This window comes from Saccopteryx bilineata, chromosome 5, assembly GCF_036850765.1.
Source record: "Saccopteryx bilineata isolate mSacBil1 chromosome 5, mSacBil1_pri_phased_curated, whole genome shotgun sequence".
Lineage (NCBI taxonomy): Eukaryota > Metazoa > Chordata > Mammalia > Chiroptera > Emballonuridae > Saccopteryx > Saccopteryx bilineata.
Window position 1 is genome coordinate 146,311,060 of NC_089494.1, and position 18,159 is coordinate 146,329,218.

Sequence of the window (18,159 nt, forward strand, 5' to 3'; positions counted from 1 at the left end):
TTTTTGGAGAAGTTTCACAAATCTTTATTGGAATGCTATGTGTAGTTATGGTTGTTCTACTTTAAGAGGATATGTAAAAATTGTAATGGTAGTTAAACATATATGAGGAAGAAGCAAGAGTGTTTTTTATAAAGAGGCCTTAAGAGTGATTAAGTTGCATTCAATTATTTGTAGATATAAAGATTGTGCTGAATTTCTTTTCTCAGTTCTCAGAATGAGAACTGTTTTACAAAAATTGGATTGGTCTAAAATAGAGGCAAGCGTACCGTACATAATCCCTGGCAAGTGGAGAAGATTATCAGAAGACTTTTCCTCCTCTCTTTGTGCCTTCAATCTAATCTTTTTTTCAAAAATGCATCAACAAAAATGTCGATTATTAAAACAAGAAATTCAATTAACTTGAATTTTTATTAAGTTAAAAATTATTAAGATGATCGGGAGAGTTTAAAGCAAGACAAACAAGAAATCCATGTACATAATCTACAAACAGAAATGAAAATACGTAGTATCATCATTCCGCACCCTGAAAGAAAGACAACTATTTTTTTAATGACCTACCATGATTTGTGTTTGCTGGGTGATCAGCCTCAGGAAGATGGTTCTTTCCACTGGTCAACTCTCTCACAAATTTCCAGTGTGACTTCTCTGTGAAAAATGGCTCCCAGCCACAGAAACCAGACTCAAAGTCACATAGGAGATGATGTGCTGTTGTACATGGAAAAGAAAACAGGTGAGGAAAAATAAAGTTGGAGCATACAGTGAAACACTGACCTATACTAGTCAGTCAACTTAGGTGAGAATAATCATTCTACTTGGTAAAGAATAGGTGAGGAAAAATAAAGTTGGAGCATACAGTGAAACACTGACCTGTACTAGTCAGTCAACTTAGGTGAGAATAATCATTCTACTTGGTAAAGAATGTTTTTTTGATTATCAGGACTGTTTTACTTTTCCAATTTCACATAGTTTTCCATGTGCTGTGTGAGGCACACCCTGCTATTGTATATTTATCTACAAGTCTAACACATTTCATCTTGGTTGGCCATCTCCATTATATTAAATTGCAAAGTGAAACTCTACAACTTTTCAGGGAATAACTAACTCATGGGCCAAGATGAACAAGATTCACCTACTCACATGGTGGTTTAAAAATATCCATATAAAGGTAAGGAATTTAAATTAATTCTGAGCATCTAAAAAGGTTGAGTTCAGCATGTTGGTATTCATTCTATTTTACTATTTTAACAGTTTCTAAAAATAAAAATGGCTTACCATTTTGGAATTGCAGGTAAATTAGATATTCCAAATTGTTGTTTTTCCTTTAATACATAACTAAAATATTTAAAACTACTTTAACTGTCTATATTTATCACAGAAGAACTAGTGCTAGTGAAAGTCAGGATTTGGGGTACGATTCATAAGCATTTTTTCCACAGATTTTTCAGCAAATTAGTGAGAAAAATAAAGCAAATCTCAGAGGGCTGAGCAGTAAACTAGAAATTCTAACAAGTTGATTTGTGCTTTTGAAATATTAGTTTTTATGTGCTTATTTTCTAAAATAAGAATCAGTAGATTTAATATAAATTACTATTACTTTAAAATGTTTCAACATATTTCTCTCTATGTAGATGCATTTTTTTATAACAGCAAAAAGGATATCAAAATAATTCTTGGTCACAAAATACATAGTTTTCACAAGCTCACTAAGACTATAATGCTATTATTTTAATAACGATACAATAGACTTACCACTGGGCTCTAAGTATGTGCCTGGTATTTTGCATATAGTATTAGTCTTCACAAATACCCTCCACAGTAAGTGTAATTATTTTTTAAAATAAGTAAAATGTAACTTTAGCAGTACGCAACTTGCCTAAGGTAAGTTTTTGTAAATAGGACTGCTATTCTTTGAACTGCCTAATGCCAAAGCTTACACTTTGAAACCTTCCTAAACCCGGCACCATGTCTCTTAATTAAAAAGACTCCATTACCATATGCTTGCTCCTACCATTATTTTCAATTTTAAATAATATGACCATTTGACCAGTATATTAAGTAGGCTTTTTTTTAAGGTGAATTTATTAGGGCAAAACTAGTTAAAATAATTATACATGTTTCAGGTGCCCAATTTTATGACACATCTCTGTACACTGTATTTTGTGTTTGCTCCCTCCATGAAGTCAAGGCTTCACCATCACCATTTATGCCCCCATACCATCCTCAACCACCTATCCCAGAAATCACCACACTGTTGTCTGTGTCCATGTTTTGTTTTGTGTGTATCCTTTTTTGCTCTATCCCTCCACCTCCCTTACTAAGTTCATATATTTTAATCAAAGGATTTTCAAATATCTAAACAGGAATGCCTGGTTTCATGACCAGATATTTTATCACTAACATGTCAGTTCTGAACACTAAAGTGCACTATGCAAATAACAATGCCACTGAATTTTCTGTACAGATAAATCAAATGTTTAGATCTTAAAGCATGCTTATTTAGATAACCAGATAATGGATATATGATGTAGGATATGTTTTCCTTACAAGCTAATATTTTCTCTCTCAAATGGTTATCCCAAAAAATAAAACTAAATGAATTAACTATAGTATAATAATGAAAAATGGTGCTCATTCCTTCATGGTGAATCAATGACAGGAAATGACATTTACCCTTACAGCTAACTGGAAATCTACTGCTTCTGGGTATGTTTTTCTTCTCTCAGTTCAGGCCAGAAGAGTTTATAGGATACTGCTATTGATAAAAACTTACTCCTCAAAGGAGAATCAACTCTGGTTTTCTATGTAACCTTAAGCACCTATGACCTAGCTGTGCCTGTCTCTCTGAGCATCCAGAAAATCTTCTGATGTACTGTATTGGTCTTCTATGAACTTTGCCATCTACTAGGCTACCTCCCAGCTCTTCTAACTCAGTTGGTAGATGCAAAGCTAAACAAATTTTGAAATACATACTTGGCCTCTTAAATGTGCTTACAAGTTCCAAATTCATTGTTATGAACTTAGTCAAGGAATCTTTCTATTTCCCCCAAGGGTATTCCCAACTCCTAAGAGACATATTTCCCTGGTAGAAAATCTGCATCGGTAGGGTGACTTCATATCTGTCCAGAAATGCCCAGTTTCCAGTTTATGCCTGTCGTCCTTGCATAATAATTAACAACTTCTCATTTTTCCTATTAACTATCCCTATATAAGCAATAAATTAAATACAGTCTATTAATAAATTATGTATTGATACACAAAGGATTCAAGTACAAATAATTTATTCACTGTGGGTAGCCTCTGAAGTAACCTATTATGGCAGTGTCCATCCTATTTCTCAAATAAGCAATGGTGTGAAATGGCTAGAAGACCAATGAGTGTGAAATTAAAAGTACACCGTGACCCAAGCATCACCAAACCCTTCAACGGACTTTTCACACTTAACTTCAAAGCTGTAGAGATGATTTCAAGACATAATAACTTTGGATTGTATAATTATTAAAATTTGGCTTTAAAAGAAAAAGTTCAAATCATTTTTTTTCATTAGCTGGATGTTTTATCAATTGAAACACCACTTATTGCATTTTCCATGGATCACCACTGTCCTTTGAAAAATGATAATTTTTAAAATGCATCACTATAAGTATATAGAAAAGCAAAATGGTAGAAGCAGTTCTGTAAAAATTGTGGTAAATTGTTCAGTTGTTTCTACCAATAGAGTGTGTTTTAGTATGCTTCAAGGACTTTTTTGAAAGCTAAAATTCTAGAATTTAATTGTACTACAAAATATAAGTCAAATTTTAGTCACCAAAGTTGAAGGTATTCCATTAGTATTTCCCATATATAATTTTAAAAAGTTTACAGTAAAGTTATAAAAATATGAAGAAAATCAGGAGGGTCAAATATTATATCTTATACTTATATCTTATATGTAATATATTAAATATTATATATTGATAAAATTGTAAAGATCATTTATTAATATTATAACAAAATATATTCATTGTAAACAGTGATTTTTATTATTTAGTGGTTGTTACTTAAATTTTTGGATTATATAATACACTTCACCATCTCTGATCAGAGTATGATATGCTATTGTTCATAATTTTAGTGAAATTTCACTGAGTTTATCACTTAGAGTAATATTTTTATTTATGACAAAGCCTCCTGTTGTATATTTAACTGCTGCAGCATATTGGCAGAAGAAAAACAATTTAATTGTAGCAGCTGAGAAAAATTCTTCTAAATCATAAAAGTTAAAATATTTATGAATTCTCTAGTTAAGAAGTTCTATCAGAGAAGAAAACTGTACATACAGAAATGAACAAGGAATGTTCCATTGAAAAGGCAGATGTTAGATTTTAGTATGGTTACATTATATAAACATTTCTGTTAATATTTATAAAGAAACCACAAGAATCTTTTTTCCCACTAATATATATATATATACTAATATATATATACTAATATATATATATATATATATATATACACACACACACACACACACACACACACACACTTCCCTTGGCTTTAGGGAACTATTTTAGAATTCAATATATTTTTTTAAATATGAAAGTTATCCAGAAACAATATCTCAATGAAAATTAAATATATTGCACCCTGATCAGATGATTAGAGTATTGTCCCAATATGCCAAGGTTGTGGGTTTGATTTCTGCTCAGAGCACATTAAAAAAAAATCAACCAAGGAATGCATAAGTAAATGGAACAACAAATTGATATTTCTTTCTCTCTCCCTCTTTCTTTCTCTCTAAAATCAATAAATTCTTTAAATATTTTTAAAAATTAGATACATTGCATTGGATTCTTGATTTAAGCTTCTTTCACTTAAATATTGTTCCAAGTTTTTCTTTGAAGTGTCAAAACTTATATTAGCATTTAAAAATGCTCTAACAAGTTCTAAAAGTAAAAGAATTTCTCCCCCATATTACTTTTCACTGTTGTGATTTAAACACAGATCTATGTATCCTTCCATTCTTTTTGGAGCACATACACAGAGTATTTTTAAAATACTTTTTATGGTTGAAAATTAGATATACATTATTTCAAAATTTTAATGTTGTAGAATATGCATAGCATAAAATTTACCTTTTTAGCCATTTTTAAGTGTACAGCTCAGTGGATTAAATACATTCACACTGCTGTACAACCATCACCATTATATACCTCTAGAATTTTTTCATCTTCCCACAGAGAAACCCATACTCATTAAGCACTAACTCCCCATCACCCCTTACCCCAGCAACTATCATTCTGACTTCTATTTCTATGAATTTGATTTCTATATGTAACTTACATAAGTAGAATTATATGTTATTTGCCCTTGGTGACTAGCTTATTTTACTTAGCATGTCTTCAAGGTTCATCCATGTTGTAGCAAGTCTAAACATTAGGCATATTTTCTATGTAAATTGTTCAGCTAGCTAATGTATACTTTTATATATTTTATACATTATATTTTATTTATTTTATGAGAAACATTAAATATACTGAATACTGTGTTTTATTAAATGTCTATATTTAATATAGGATCACTTAGTAATCATCAAAAAACTATTGTTTCAACTCATGCAGTATTTGTCTCTCTCTAACTGGTTATTTCATTTAGTATCAATACATTGATTCCAATATATGAGGTATCTAAAATACTCAAACTCACAGAAACAGAGAATAGAACAGGGGTCATCAGGGGCTGGGGAGACAGGAACACGGGGAGTTGTTCAGTGGTTATAAAATTTCAGTTACACAAGATGAATCAGTTTTAGAGACCTGCTGTAAAATACAGTGCCTACTGTCAACAAGACTATATTCTGCACTTTATTTTTCCATTGTTTTGCAATACTTTTATTTAAAGCCTTTGTCAAAATACAACTTTTCCTGGAGTAGTTTGAGAATGCAGAGGAATGAGAAAGGGGTGTAGAATATAGGTCATTTATCTGTTCCAAGGGCACACTTTCACAGAACCGCTTTATGTACTGTGTGTGTGTCTTGTTTTTCCCCATCATTTGAATGATCTATTTGAAGCTTTGAAGCTGAAACTGCTGATACAAGATCTACATTTGCCTTTGCATCTCCTGCGCAAATCTTGACTATGTGGCCTTTAAGGGTAGATGTGGCAGAATTTTCCTGGGTGGGAGTACCTAGTCTGTTTACAAATCTGACAGCTGATACTCCCTCTCCACGCCGGGAGGCTTATAAGACTTCTGGCAAATTCTGCAAAGTGACCTGAAGTAACGTTAGTGTGCATAGCACTCACAGATGCTTTGCTAAAGGCTGTGAAATCCCTGCAGTGCTAACAGTCTGTAATGCCAGTGGCCAAGGCCAGGCACATTCACAGTGGATTCAGGCAGATGGTAGAAAAAGTGTTAGAAAGGGTTGAACCATTCCATTTAATAAAGTCTCACAATGGCAAACAAGCACACAGGCAGGGGGACACCGCCTCTCGGGCAAACAAATAGCAAAATGGTCCCTTACAGTGACGGGCAGGCAATCCAGCATCCACACTCCCCTATTTCTCTGGAGCTCAAGCACCCATAGCTGTATATAGATCATACACACGTGGCTAAGCCACACACTCACGTATCAATCAGGCAAAGTGCTTGCAACTGGTAACCGCACAAGCAAGCCTAGCACAGCTGCCCCACATTCCACCCCTTTAGGGTTGGTTGCTCACTTCACAATCTACATGACATCAAACAGAGACTACAGCAACAACAAAATAATTACAAAGGTGTCCTTCACAATATCTCTTTGAGCATTTTGCCCAAGGAGCAAACTGGAGGTCACCTCCAACTCCCCAACCCATGGTGTCAACAAGGCCACTCATGGTAGGGGGGACCTATACAGTCCACAGCCATGACCACTGAGAGCAAAACCTATCTTTGGTGCATCTGTGCAAAGGGTGAGAGGAGCTTCCTGGTGCAGGAGGGCCTCCACTGGAGCTGCTGCCCCCATCAGCATCTCTCATGCTGTCCAAAGGTGGAATGTCCATCCAACAAGGGAGTCAGTGTCCCCCTCTGGTCACAGTCCAAGAGTCAGTCCATGATAGACAACCCAATTGTCTGTGCAAATCGCCAAGGTAAAAGTCCATTACAGGCAACTAGCCATACAGCTCTTTATTAATGGACCTCAGCACCTTTCCATATTGTGCTAACCACTGCCACAGCCTCATACAAACTGCTCAACAAGATCACAGGACCTGTGTGGGACAGCTGTGTTAGGCTTGCTCGCAGGTTTACCGACTGCAAGCACTTTGCCTGATTAGTGCGTGAGCACGTGGTACAGGCACCTGTGCAGAGCCTGTATAAAGCTGTGGGTGCTTCCCCCTGGATGGCAATTCTCCCAGAGCTCTCTCCCTTCATTGTGAGCTGTGGTTTTCCTTGCTCCCTTGCCCTTAGGTGAATAGCAGGTTTTCCTTTGTGTATTAGCTTTTTCACTTTTCGTTATTTGCTCGCCTGTCTTTGTGAGCCTTCAATAAATGGGTATGGCCCAACACTTCCCAGCTCCACAGTTTCTCTACCATTTGCCCAAATCCATGTGAACCTGCCTGGCCTTGGCCACCAGCATTACAGCCTGGCAGGATCAAACACATTCAAGGCCTGTGTCACCTTAACAGTTCTCTTAGCTGCTGTTGCTGTAAAAAACAACAACCCACCTATTACCTTCTAATGCCAACACTTGCTGCACATTAGAAGGTTACCAATGGACTGCCAATTTCACATGCGGCCTTTGGCTCCTGTCCATTCCTGTAGGATGGGTCCCTCATCCTTCCCCTATTCAAACTGGGACAACAGACTTGAGGATCCTATAACCGGAATGCTAGCCATTTTCCTGGCAGATGCTGGGACCATCTCTGATTCACCCGCTTTTTCAGCAGTTGAAACCTCTGCTCTGACTCAAGCTGCTGCCAAAGCTCCAACAAGACTTTATTAGGCTTGCCATCTAATTTTTCTTTATCTGCCCTGGCTACAATCAAATCTCCCCACATCTGTGTTCGGGTAACTTTCACAGGCCTATTTCTCTTGTTAGTGGGGGCGGGAGGGTGGGCAGCAGCGGCAGCAGCTCTCACTGTTTTGTGATTCTGTGCTACCTCCAGCTCCTCCAAATCTGCTGCCATCTGTGTAACTGCATTGATAGGCTGTCCCACATAGGGGCCCAGGATAGCCACTAGTGACCTAAAAAGTGCTGATGGGGCGCTGCAGAGGATAAGATCCCACATCCTGGCCATAAACACTTCCTCGTCTGGTCCACAGGACCCTGGGTGGAAAGCAGCATTCTTCATACCTAATTTCCAAAGGACCTTTACTAACTAACTGTAGCACTGCCACCAACTCACTGCCCCCAGTAAGTCCCTAGCATTCTTCCAGACTGTACGAGTGGCAGCCATCACCCATTTTTTTTCTTCTGTCCATTTAGTAACTATTTTTTAAGTATAGTTTTAGTTAGACATTTTAATAGGGTGACATTGGACAACTAGAGCACATAGATTTAGAGAAAATATCTCTAGATCATTTTGACATTCGATTATGTTGTTGTATACCCATCACCCAAAGTCAAATTGTCCTTCATCACCCTTCATTTGATTTTCTTTATGCCCCTCCCCTCCCACCATCCCCTCCGTCTCCTCCCTTCAACTCCTCCTGGTAACCACTGCACTCTTATCTATGTCTGCAAGTCTCAATTTTGTGTCCCACCTAAGTATGAAATCATACAGTTCTTAGTTTTTTTCTGATTTACTAATTTTACTCATTATAATGTTATCAAGGTCCATCCACGTTGTCGTAAATGATCCTGTCATCATTTCTTATGGCTGAGTAGTATTCCATAGTGTATATGTACCACATCTTCTTTATCCAATCTTCTATTGAAGGGCTTTTGGTTGTTTCCATGTCTTGAACAATGCTGTGATGAACATGGGGCTGCACGTGTATTTATGTACCAATGATTTTGAGTTTGCAGTTATACACCCAGTAAAGGAATTGCTGGGTCATATGGTAGTTCTATTCTTAATTTTTTGAGGAATCATCATACTTTCTTCCATAGTGGTTGTACTACTTTACATTCTTACCAACAGACTATCACACATTCTAATAGGGTATGGTCTCCTGGGTTGTCATAGCAGGTCTGAAAATACTGCCTCAAGGAGGAGTGTGTGGTAATGGCAGCCAATTTCTCCATCTCTGTTCCAGAGAGCATGATAACATCCACCCCTATGTACCACAACCTCAATAACCAGGCTGCCAGCAGCTCCATGGATTTCTGCCTAAATTTCACCCCCAACTTTATCAGCTCTGACTGGATATAGGGCAGAAACAGAGAGTGCTGTACTACCTGGGGAGGAGACTGTGGCTGCTCCTGAGTGTGCTGGGTCTTGACTTTATTGGTGGGGCTCTGTGTCTGTGGATGGCAGTTGCAGCCGGAGCCTTCCCCTCAGAGGAGTCGGAAACTCTGCTCTTGCCAACTCAAGAGTAACTCTGCCTGCAGAAATGCAGTTCCATTTTACATGCCCATTTTGGGTCCTGCAGCTGCTAGCTCTGGGCCTGAAGCTGACTCTCGAGTTCCTGACATTCCTCCAACAACTTCAGCTGCCAATGTTCAACTTCCAGGGCAATCTGCAACTTGTGAACCTGAAGATTGCTCTAGTTTCAGGCACCATTGTGCCCTGCAGCTCTTGAACCCAGTTGGCCTCCATCTCCAGCACTTACTCCAGTTCACGCAGTCATTGCCGCTCATCCTGGAGTTTTCTATCTCACGCAGCTTCTTGCACAGAGATCTTGGTTTCTTCTCACAGAATTTTAAAAAATACCCAGCCCACAGTCCCCAACCAGAACAGCCACTCCACCCCTGAAGAGTATGGGCATCTCCATACCAACCTGCTTCAAATCCTGCCACTACGCCAGATATAATGCTGGTGGCCAAGGCCAGGCTGTGGACAAGTCCTGCTGGGGGTGAGGATGATGGAGATACAAAGACCCCACTCTGGGGATCAGGTTCAGTGATGCAGATGCACTTTATTCAGGAAGTAAGCTAGCTTATATACACAGGTTCAGCCTATAAGGTGTTACAGCGTGTTCCTCAAAGCCAATGGCTGAAATGGTCAGGGATCTGCGTGGTTGGCACTAAGTCACTTCCTTATAGTGGGCGAGCTCCCTTCCTGGGTATGCCCAGGAGGCTTCTGGGAGCTGGAGTGTTCTCACAGCATTGCATCATCCACAGCTGCTAGAAATGCACTCTGCACTCCACCCACATCTCCCCCTTCTCTTTTAATTAAGGCCAATTGAACTTGATGAATGATAGCTTGCTGTTCTTGTAGCTTCTGAATGCTACAACATTATGCAATGAAACCCTAGAACTAAAACAACTATAATACCTATTATACTATATGCTAATAGATTAGCTGGATTAAACAATGAGGCAAGCTTCTGTAATGTTTGACTAGTTAGGAAATAGGACGGGGGTCTTAAATAGGGGATTCCTCCTAGGTGTCAGGATGTCATTCCCTTCCCATTGTGTTACAGAGACCATCTAGGTGCTGTTAAACAGAGTTCCATTTTGATTGTAAAAAATGGATGTAGGTTCATGCATGCCACCTTCCCACAAAGGTCCCAGCGTCCAAACACAGAATGGATGGCTTGCCATGGGCTGTGTACTACATATGGTTGCAAGGTACATTAAACTAATTACAACATCACAAATCATATAATTTCAACAATTACAAAGGTACATTTCACCAGTCTCTGAGCACTTTGCCAAAAGCACAAAATGTCCCCGGACTTCTTTCTAGCCATGGGAAAAGCTTCTCGGGGCAGGGAGTGCTTCCAGCAAAGCTGCCTCCCACCCCCATCAGGGTATTTCACATTGTCCAAAATCCATAAGTCCATCCAACAAAGGAGCCAGTGCTCACTCGGATTGTAGTCTAGGAAATAAGTCCATTCACATGAGGCCTCAGCCACACCCTCATTCCTGCCATCCTGGCAGGTCTTACACTGTCCCAAAGAGGAGCATGCGGCAATGGCAGTCAGCATTTCCATCTCTGCTCTGGAGAGCATGATGGTACCCACCCCTATGTCCCAAAATGTCAGTGAACCCACCAGCGGCTTAGCAGGCACTCCCTGCCATTCCAGCAGCTACTCAGCAATGCAAGCCTGGCTTCCGTTCATCCTCCCACCACAGCTGCTGCCATTTACCTTCTGGAGTCTGCAAATCGCAATTCTGGCCCAATTCTCCTCATCCTCCAAAGATGAACTGAAAACACCAGCTCATGCTGCCGGGCTCAAGCCCTGGGCTGCCACCACCTGTGTCTGGGAGTCAGCGGTTACTACAGCACACATAAGAACAGAGCACCAGGGCCTGGGGGCCCGTCAGGGGCAATTCTCTGGGCCTGACCCACCAAAGCCTCCACATCCCCCCAGGTGATGGGGCGCGCACGCCGGCCACGAGGTCTTTTTCTGGAGTGCTGAGGACCTCCTTCCCTCAGGTGTAGTCGGTGTGGAGAAGGCCAGGGCTGTGGCTTTGGACAGGTGAAGACTGAACCATTTAGTGGGTGCCCAAGAAATCCTGTCAAGCAGGTTGGGGGGGGCTCCTGGGATTCAAATTGACTGAGTAACACAAGCATAACCTCTCCCTTGCATTTGAAGAGGGTGTGGTCCCCACCACTGTGCTGTGGCTTGGTCGTTCCAGCGTCATTTCAGAGAGAGCGAGAGATACAGAAAAATAGATAGGACAGACAGAAAGAAAAAAGACACATGGGGTCATGTAAGCTGGCCCATGGGTCTGCAGCAGGAACACGTGTTGGAGAAAATGGCAACTGAGAAACTGGGGTGGGGCACTGAGCTCTGGAAGGGAATGCAGAAGTAGCGACTTCCACTTTTCCAGGGGCTGAGCTGATGGAGCAGTTAGCAGTTCGGTTGGTTTTGTTTCTGCACGCTCAGCCACAATTTTGTCAAACTCGGAGGTTAAAGTACTTTCCTCCTCAGTGGAGGTGGGTGAATAGGGAGGTAGGGGCTCCTCAGAGAGAGAGGCAGCCTGCAATATCTTTGGCACCAGGGGAGGGTCCCCAGCAGAAGCACTGGTCAGGCAGGCGTGTATCGCTAGCAGGGCAGGAGTGAGGCCGAGAGGGAAGGTTAGTCCCCCATGTACTTCTGCCGAAGGGATGCACCGGAAAGCTTGGGCCCAAGTATTGGGGTCCCAGAGAGGCGCATCCCAGAACCAAGGGTTGAAACCAGAGAGGATCTCCCAGTAGGTACAGAGACCCTTTTCACTAACTTTAACTCGCCTACGCTGCAATAGGGCGTGTGGGGCTCAAGAGTGGGGGAGAAGGTTTCCCATTGCAGAGGGTCACTCACCCATCCTTTGGATGCCGGTTAGGTCCGTGCCCAATGTTCGGGCACCAGTTGTGGACAAGTCCTGCTGGGGGTGAGGACAACGGAGACGCAAAGACCCGACTCCAGGGACCAGGTTCAGTGACGCAGATCCACTTTATTCAGGAAGTAAGCCAGGTTATATACATGGGTTCAGCCAATAGGATGTTACAGCGTGTTCCTCAAAGCCAATGGCTGAAAAGGTCAGGGAGCTGCCTGGTTGGCGCTAAGTCACTTCCTTATAGCGGGCGAGCTCCCTTCCTGGGTGTGCCCAGGAGGGTTCTGGGAGCTGGAGTGTTCTCACAGCATTGCATCAGCCACAGCTGCTAGGAATGCGCTCTGCGCTCCACCCACACCAGGCTGGTTCACATTGGATTTCAGCAGTCGGTAGAAAAACTGGAACTGGGAAGAGTTGGGCCATTCGGTTTAATAAAGTCTCACAACAGCAAATAAGCACAAAGGCTGTGAAACCACCTCAGGCAAACAAACAGCAAAATGGCCCCTCACAGTGGCAGACAGACAATCAATACATCCACAGTTCCTGTGAGCGCCAGCAGCCATAGCCTTATATAGTGTAAGGTTGGTGGATAATGGCGGATGGTCACTTGGGGAACTCAGACCTGCGAACTTTGGCTAGGACCACCCACAACCAAGCGCACCAAAGGAGGCATCACATGAAACCTTTGGAAAAAAGTGACCGTCTGCCAGCCAGTGAAATTTCACCATGTCATAGTAGCTCCACTTCCCTAAAGGGATCCCTTTAAATATCTCCCACACGGTTTAATCCTTGCGACTTCCCTGGCCTCCATCTTTCCTTGGGGCCAGGGAACCTCACCGGGTGGGATGCGTGCTCTGTATTCAATAAAGCCTTTTATTATTCCACACGTTGCAGCTCTGAGCCCTGTTCCTTCCTTCTCAGCGGGGGAAAAATACCTTACATATAGGACACAGTCATATACCAATTATGCAAGGTGCTTGCAGCTGATAACCCCCAGCAACCCTAACACAGCTGCTTCACACAGCCATACTTCTGCGCTGAGAAGGGGAGCACATGCACTTCTCACCCTCTCCACTCAGTCTTTCCCTCCATGGCCAGACCTGTCCACATCCGCGGCTTCCCTGGGTCACAGCCTTGGGGGCCCTATCCCTCCGGCTCCTAGCACACTCCACAGCACCCAGTGCCTGTCCTCCTGCTGACTGCGGCCGGACACCTCCCTTGCTCACATCGCTTGCTCCTTCGGGGCTCAGAGCTCAGCTGCCGCCCCCTTTCTCCCTCTGCGCCCTGGGTTCTGCTTGCCCCTTGCCTAGAAGGGGGCCAGCGGGAGGTCCAGGACAGGGCCCCACGGGCGGCCGGGAAGCGCCTCGGTCACATCCTGTGCAGACCAGCAGCCGCACCTGCGCAGCCACGTGGGGGGCCCCAGCCCGCAGGCCGGGTGGAGGCAGTTCTCCCCCCCCAGCAGGGCTGTGGAAGTCCGGGAAAGAGCACAAGGAGAAAAAGGAAGCAGGAAGATGTCCCCACCCACCCCGGTGCTACCAGCTGCCTGCCTCCACACCCTCATTTTCCCAGCCGGTGAGGGGGGTTGCAGTGCCGAGTAGGGCTAATGGCGGGTACAGGTAACCCGGCCAGCACCTCAGCCCCCACGGCCACCATGAGCGTGGTTGGCTCACTTAGAGGGTTGACCTCATTAGTGTTCCTGCTACAAAAAATGAGGCAGAAAGCAAGGGGAAGGGAGGGAGGATGGGAGAAGAAAAAATGGAAAGGAAGAAAAAAAAGCACAGGAAAACTTTTGGAGGTGAAGTATACAGATATGTTTTCACTGGTGTATGTATTGGTCCAAACTCATCAAGTTGTATGCATTAATTATGTGCAGAGTTTGTTTGTTTTTTTTAAGTATATCAATTATACCTTGATAAAACTTAAAAAATATATATATTGTTTGGTACAGCGATGCTCGCAGGAATTAGTGAGTTATGTTAGATTGAGGGAGTACTGATATGCTGGGGCTGCCAAGAGTGTAACTATTGAAGGAACAGGGAGTGCTGATAGGATCCCTGTGAGGCTGAGGACAAAGAAGGTCAGAGACCCTTATCAGAAGTTTATGTTTGAAATTAGCCACTAAGCTAACCCGGCCCGTTGCTATGCTCCAGCCCCTGTTGCTATGCTGCGTGTGACCTCCCTAGCGAATAGCTAATTGCCACATCTGCTTCTGTATAACGCTTGCTCACTTAGGATATATAAGGACCTAGCTGTAAGTGCCAGGCACAACTCCCTTTTGCAGCTCCTTGTGAGTATGGTGTCTCCAGACATCTTGGGAGTTCACCCCTGCGCAGGTTAAACTGGCAAATAAAGTAACATCTAAACTCCTGAAAGTCTCCGACGTTTGTTCTCATACCCAGTGGATGCAACAAGTTACTGGGGATTTTGGCTTCTTTTGTGAAAGTTCTCTAATTTGCCTTAAGTCTCTATCTGTTTTCTCCCTCAGCTGTCTCTATTTCTGAGGCTTACTTAGCACAGTGATTCTCAAACTTTAACATACTTACAAATCACCTGAGACATTATTAAAAATGCAACTTTTGGCTCTGTAAGACTGGGGTGGGGCTGGAGGTCCTGCATTTGGTAAGAGCCTCCAGGTGAAACTGATGCTGGTTCACCAGGGACACTATAGCAGCAACACTCTAGCAAAAAACCAATTTCACTTTAAAATCAACTGATGTTAAAAAGGCACTGGGCTAGAGGCTCAGTCAACTACGTTTGTTAAAAATACCATAGTATCTAAAAGAGGAACTTGGTAATTGAAAGAGCACCTGAATGTGTATGCCTTTTGGGTCAAACAGAAATATTTATTATACTGAGTATATAGTACACTGACAATATTCACAAGTTAATATTTATTAAGTCTCCAGAATGTGATTAGTATTCTTGGTGCTATTCAAACTGTATGTATAAACTTCTAAATCTTTAGGACAAAAGTGGAATAAAAGGAAGATATAAAAGCATTTTTCTTGTGCTTCATACATTTGAAACATCCATTTTAAGACATCTCTGTATTACAAATTAAAATAAAATATAAACATAAAAATATATGTAAAATGTTTTAAAGTGGTTTATACATATGCATGCGTATGTATACATAAATAAATACTTTAGTGCAGAAAATAGTGTAACATTTTTAATTCAATTGCTATATAAATAATTTTCTCAGAACTAAATTTATTGTACAGATATTTACATTAAATACTCATGTTTGCATAAAAGTATATGGATAATTGCATGAAAATATATAGATATTTTGTAACATGCCTAAATTGTTATGTCATATCCCCTATATCAAGTTATCTCAGTCAAGCAAACATGACAGGTTTTTGTTTTTGTCAAATAAGGTAAAACTATTTGCGAAACTTAACAGGCTAAGAAGTAACCTATTTCCTGGTTAGCACAGACATTTGTCCCTGCATTCATACCAAAGACATAGCAGAATGGTATAATTACTCTCCTGGAAAAATGCCAGAAGTTTAATCAAGAAAGCCTCAGTATAGGAATAGAAATGGGAAAATATATCCAAAGTCAATGCTAAAATATCTACTAATACTCCAGGTGGAATTGGAATAAGAAAATCAATTTGAAAAGAACATAGGACTTCTCATGTACTGGGCTGATCCACAGTCAGGGCACATAGGGGAGAAATCAATGGGAACACAACTCTTTCTCTCTCCTTATTCCTCTTTCTACCTCTCAAATAAATGGAATTGTTTTAAAAGAACATAGGAAAAACACAATTGAAAAGTCAGCAAATATATTTCTTTCAGTTATTGAAATTGAGAATAATGCAAACCATTAGAAAGGTGAATTTCTGCAAAAGAAATAAACCGAATTACAAAACTTCAAATAAAGCACAGAAAAGAATCTGAAACTCACATTAGAAAAAATAAATTGTCCCCACATTGATTTTTTTTGGAGGGGATTCAAAAAGGAAAGCCACCCCAAAATTCCATTGAGATCATACTGGTAAGTGGATTATTTTGTTTGAAACTATGCTTTAAAGCTAGGTGTTTGAGGAATTAATTGAATTGCTATTGATAGAAGATTTCTTCCTTCTTTTCCTATCTCCTTCATTGCTCTTAATACAACCCTTACTTACCCAACAGAAGCATATGGTACAAAGAGCTTCCCATAAAAAAGGTGACGTTCACCTTGTTACAGTGTTTTTCTACTGCTCAACAAAACACATCACTAAAATAAAACACTGCATCAAAATAAATTACAAATTTTAATAGTTTTTTTTTAAACCCACTTGTTTGAGATATAGGAATTAGCTTCATTTAATTAAAATCCATCATTTCTTTTTTTTTTTTTGAAGCATCAATTTTTCATTGCAACTCTTTAGTTGTTCATTGATTGCCTTCTCATATGTGCCTTAACCAGGGCACTACAGCAGAGTGAGTGACCCCTTGCTCAAGCCAGCAACCTTGGGCGTATGCCAGCAACCTTGTTCTTTAATCCAGTGACCTTTTGGGCTTAAGCCAGTAACCATGGGATCATGTCTATTATCCTACGCTCAAGCCAACAACCCCTTGCTAAAGCTGGTGAGCCTGTCCTCAAGCCAGTGAGCCTGTGCTCAAGCCAGATGAGCCTGCACTAAAGTTGGTGACCTTGACGTTTTGAACCTGGGTCCTCTGCGTCCCAGTCTGATGCTCTATCCACTGTGCAAAACCTGGTCAGGCGGAATTCATCATTTCTAAAGAGACACACATCTTAGTTGCTAAATTATATGAGAACCATCATGTGGTTAAATTATATTCCTTTTAAGTATGACTAGCATTGAATAGATATAAAATTTGTCATTACTCCTATCAAAGATTCTGTATAAAAGGCCTGACAGAAAGGTGTTGGGCCTTTATGCCAAAATATGAATGCCAACTGTGGGTGACATGATTTCTGTAGTCATCATGTCAGTCTGAGGTAATGGCAGCCTTTCTCCTGTTAACACTCTGCCCACAGCTTCCTATAAAATTGGTCAGCATGGAAAAAGTCCTACATTTATAAATGTTAGCAATTCATAATATATGTCTCCAAGGGAAAACTAGAAAGAGTTCCCTTTCCCATACATTTTTCTTTTTAATGAAAGCACATATACATCTATACACACACAGACAAACACAAACAAAAACAACCCTAATCAAAACTATTCATCTATTTAACAGAGAGTTTTGCAGTGTTAGCAGTGACTACCAAAATATTTTATTAGCATAGAGACCCCCACATAGAACAGTGCTCTTGGCTTCAGAATGAAAGTGTTCATTCATCTTATTACATATTAGCTTTACCTTGTTTAAAACAAAGATTAGTATTTTAAATCTAACCACCGTCATGATTTTGAACATGTTAATGAGTAATGTATTGATTGACTTACAGCAGATCACTGGATCTTCATCACTCCTATCAGAACAATCCTGCCGAGAGTCACAGACTGATTCGTGGGCAATGCACTGGCCGCTGGCACAAGGGAATTCATCTGCTGAGCAAGGCTTTCTGGATGGGGCTGGTGCCCAGACATAGACCCAGAGCTGGTCTAGCCCAATAAAACTCTTCTGGCTCAAAAGAACACCTTCAAAAATAATCTTTAGTGAGGGGGAAAAAATGTATGTGTTCATAATCTCTTAAAAAAGACTACTACTAATAATAAAAGAAATATAATTATTAAGAAAAAACCTATTTAAAGAGTAGGCACATACAATTGATAGCAAAGGTCCTATTTGAGAAGTTTAACTCACACATG

At 40.8% G+C, this 18,159-nt stretch overlaps 1 protein-coding gene across 6 annotated transcripts in view; it reads right to left on the reverse strand.

Annotated features, from left to right (window-relative positions):
- Positions 1 to 18,159, reverse strand: part of MALRD1 (MAM and LDL receptor class A domain containing 1) — a 794,026-nt gene that overhangs the window by 680,261 nt on the left and 95,606 nt on the right. For all 6 annotated transcript variants that reach the window (XM_066232773.1, XM_066232772.1, XM_066232769.1 and 3 more), the window contains exons 10-11: positions 17,794 to 18,001; positions 559 to 705 (exon numbers count right to left, since the gene is read on the reverse strand). In XM_066232773.1, the coding sequence (XP_066088870.1) occupies positions 559 to 705; positions 17,794 to 18,001 (355 nt within the window). The remainder of the gene's footprint in view (positions 1 to 558; positions 706 to 17,793; positions 18,002 to 18,159) is intronic.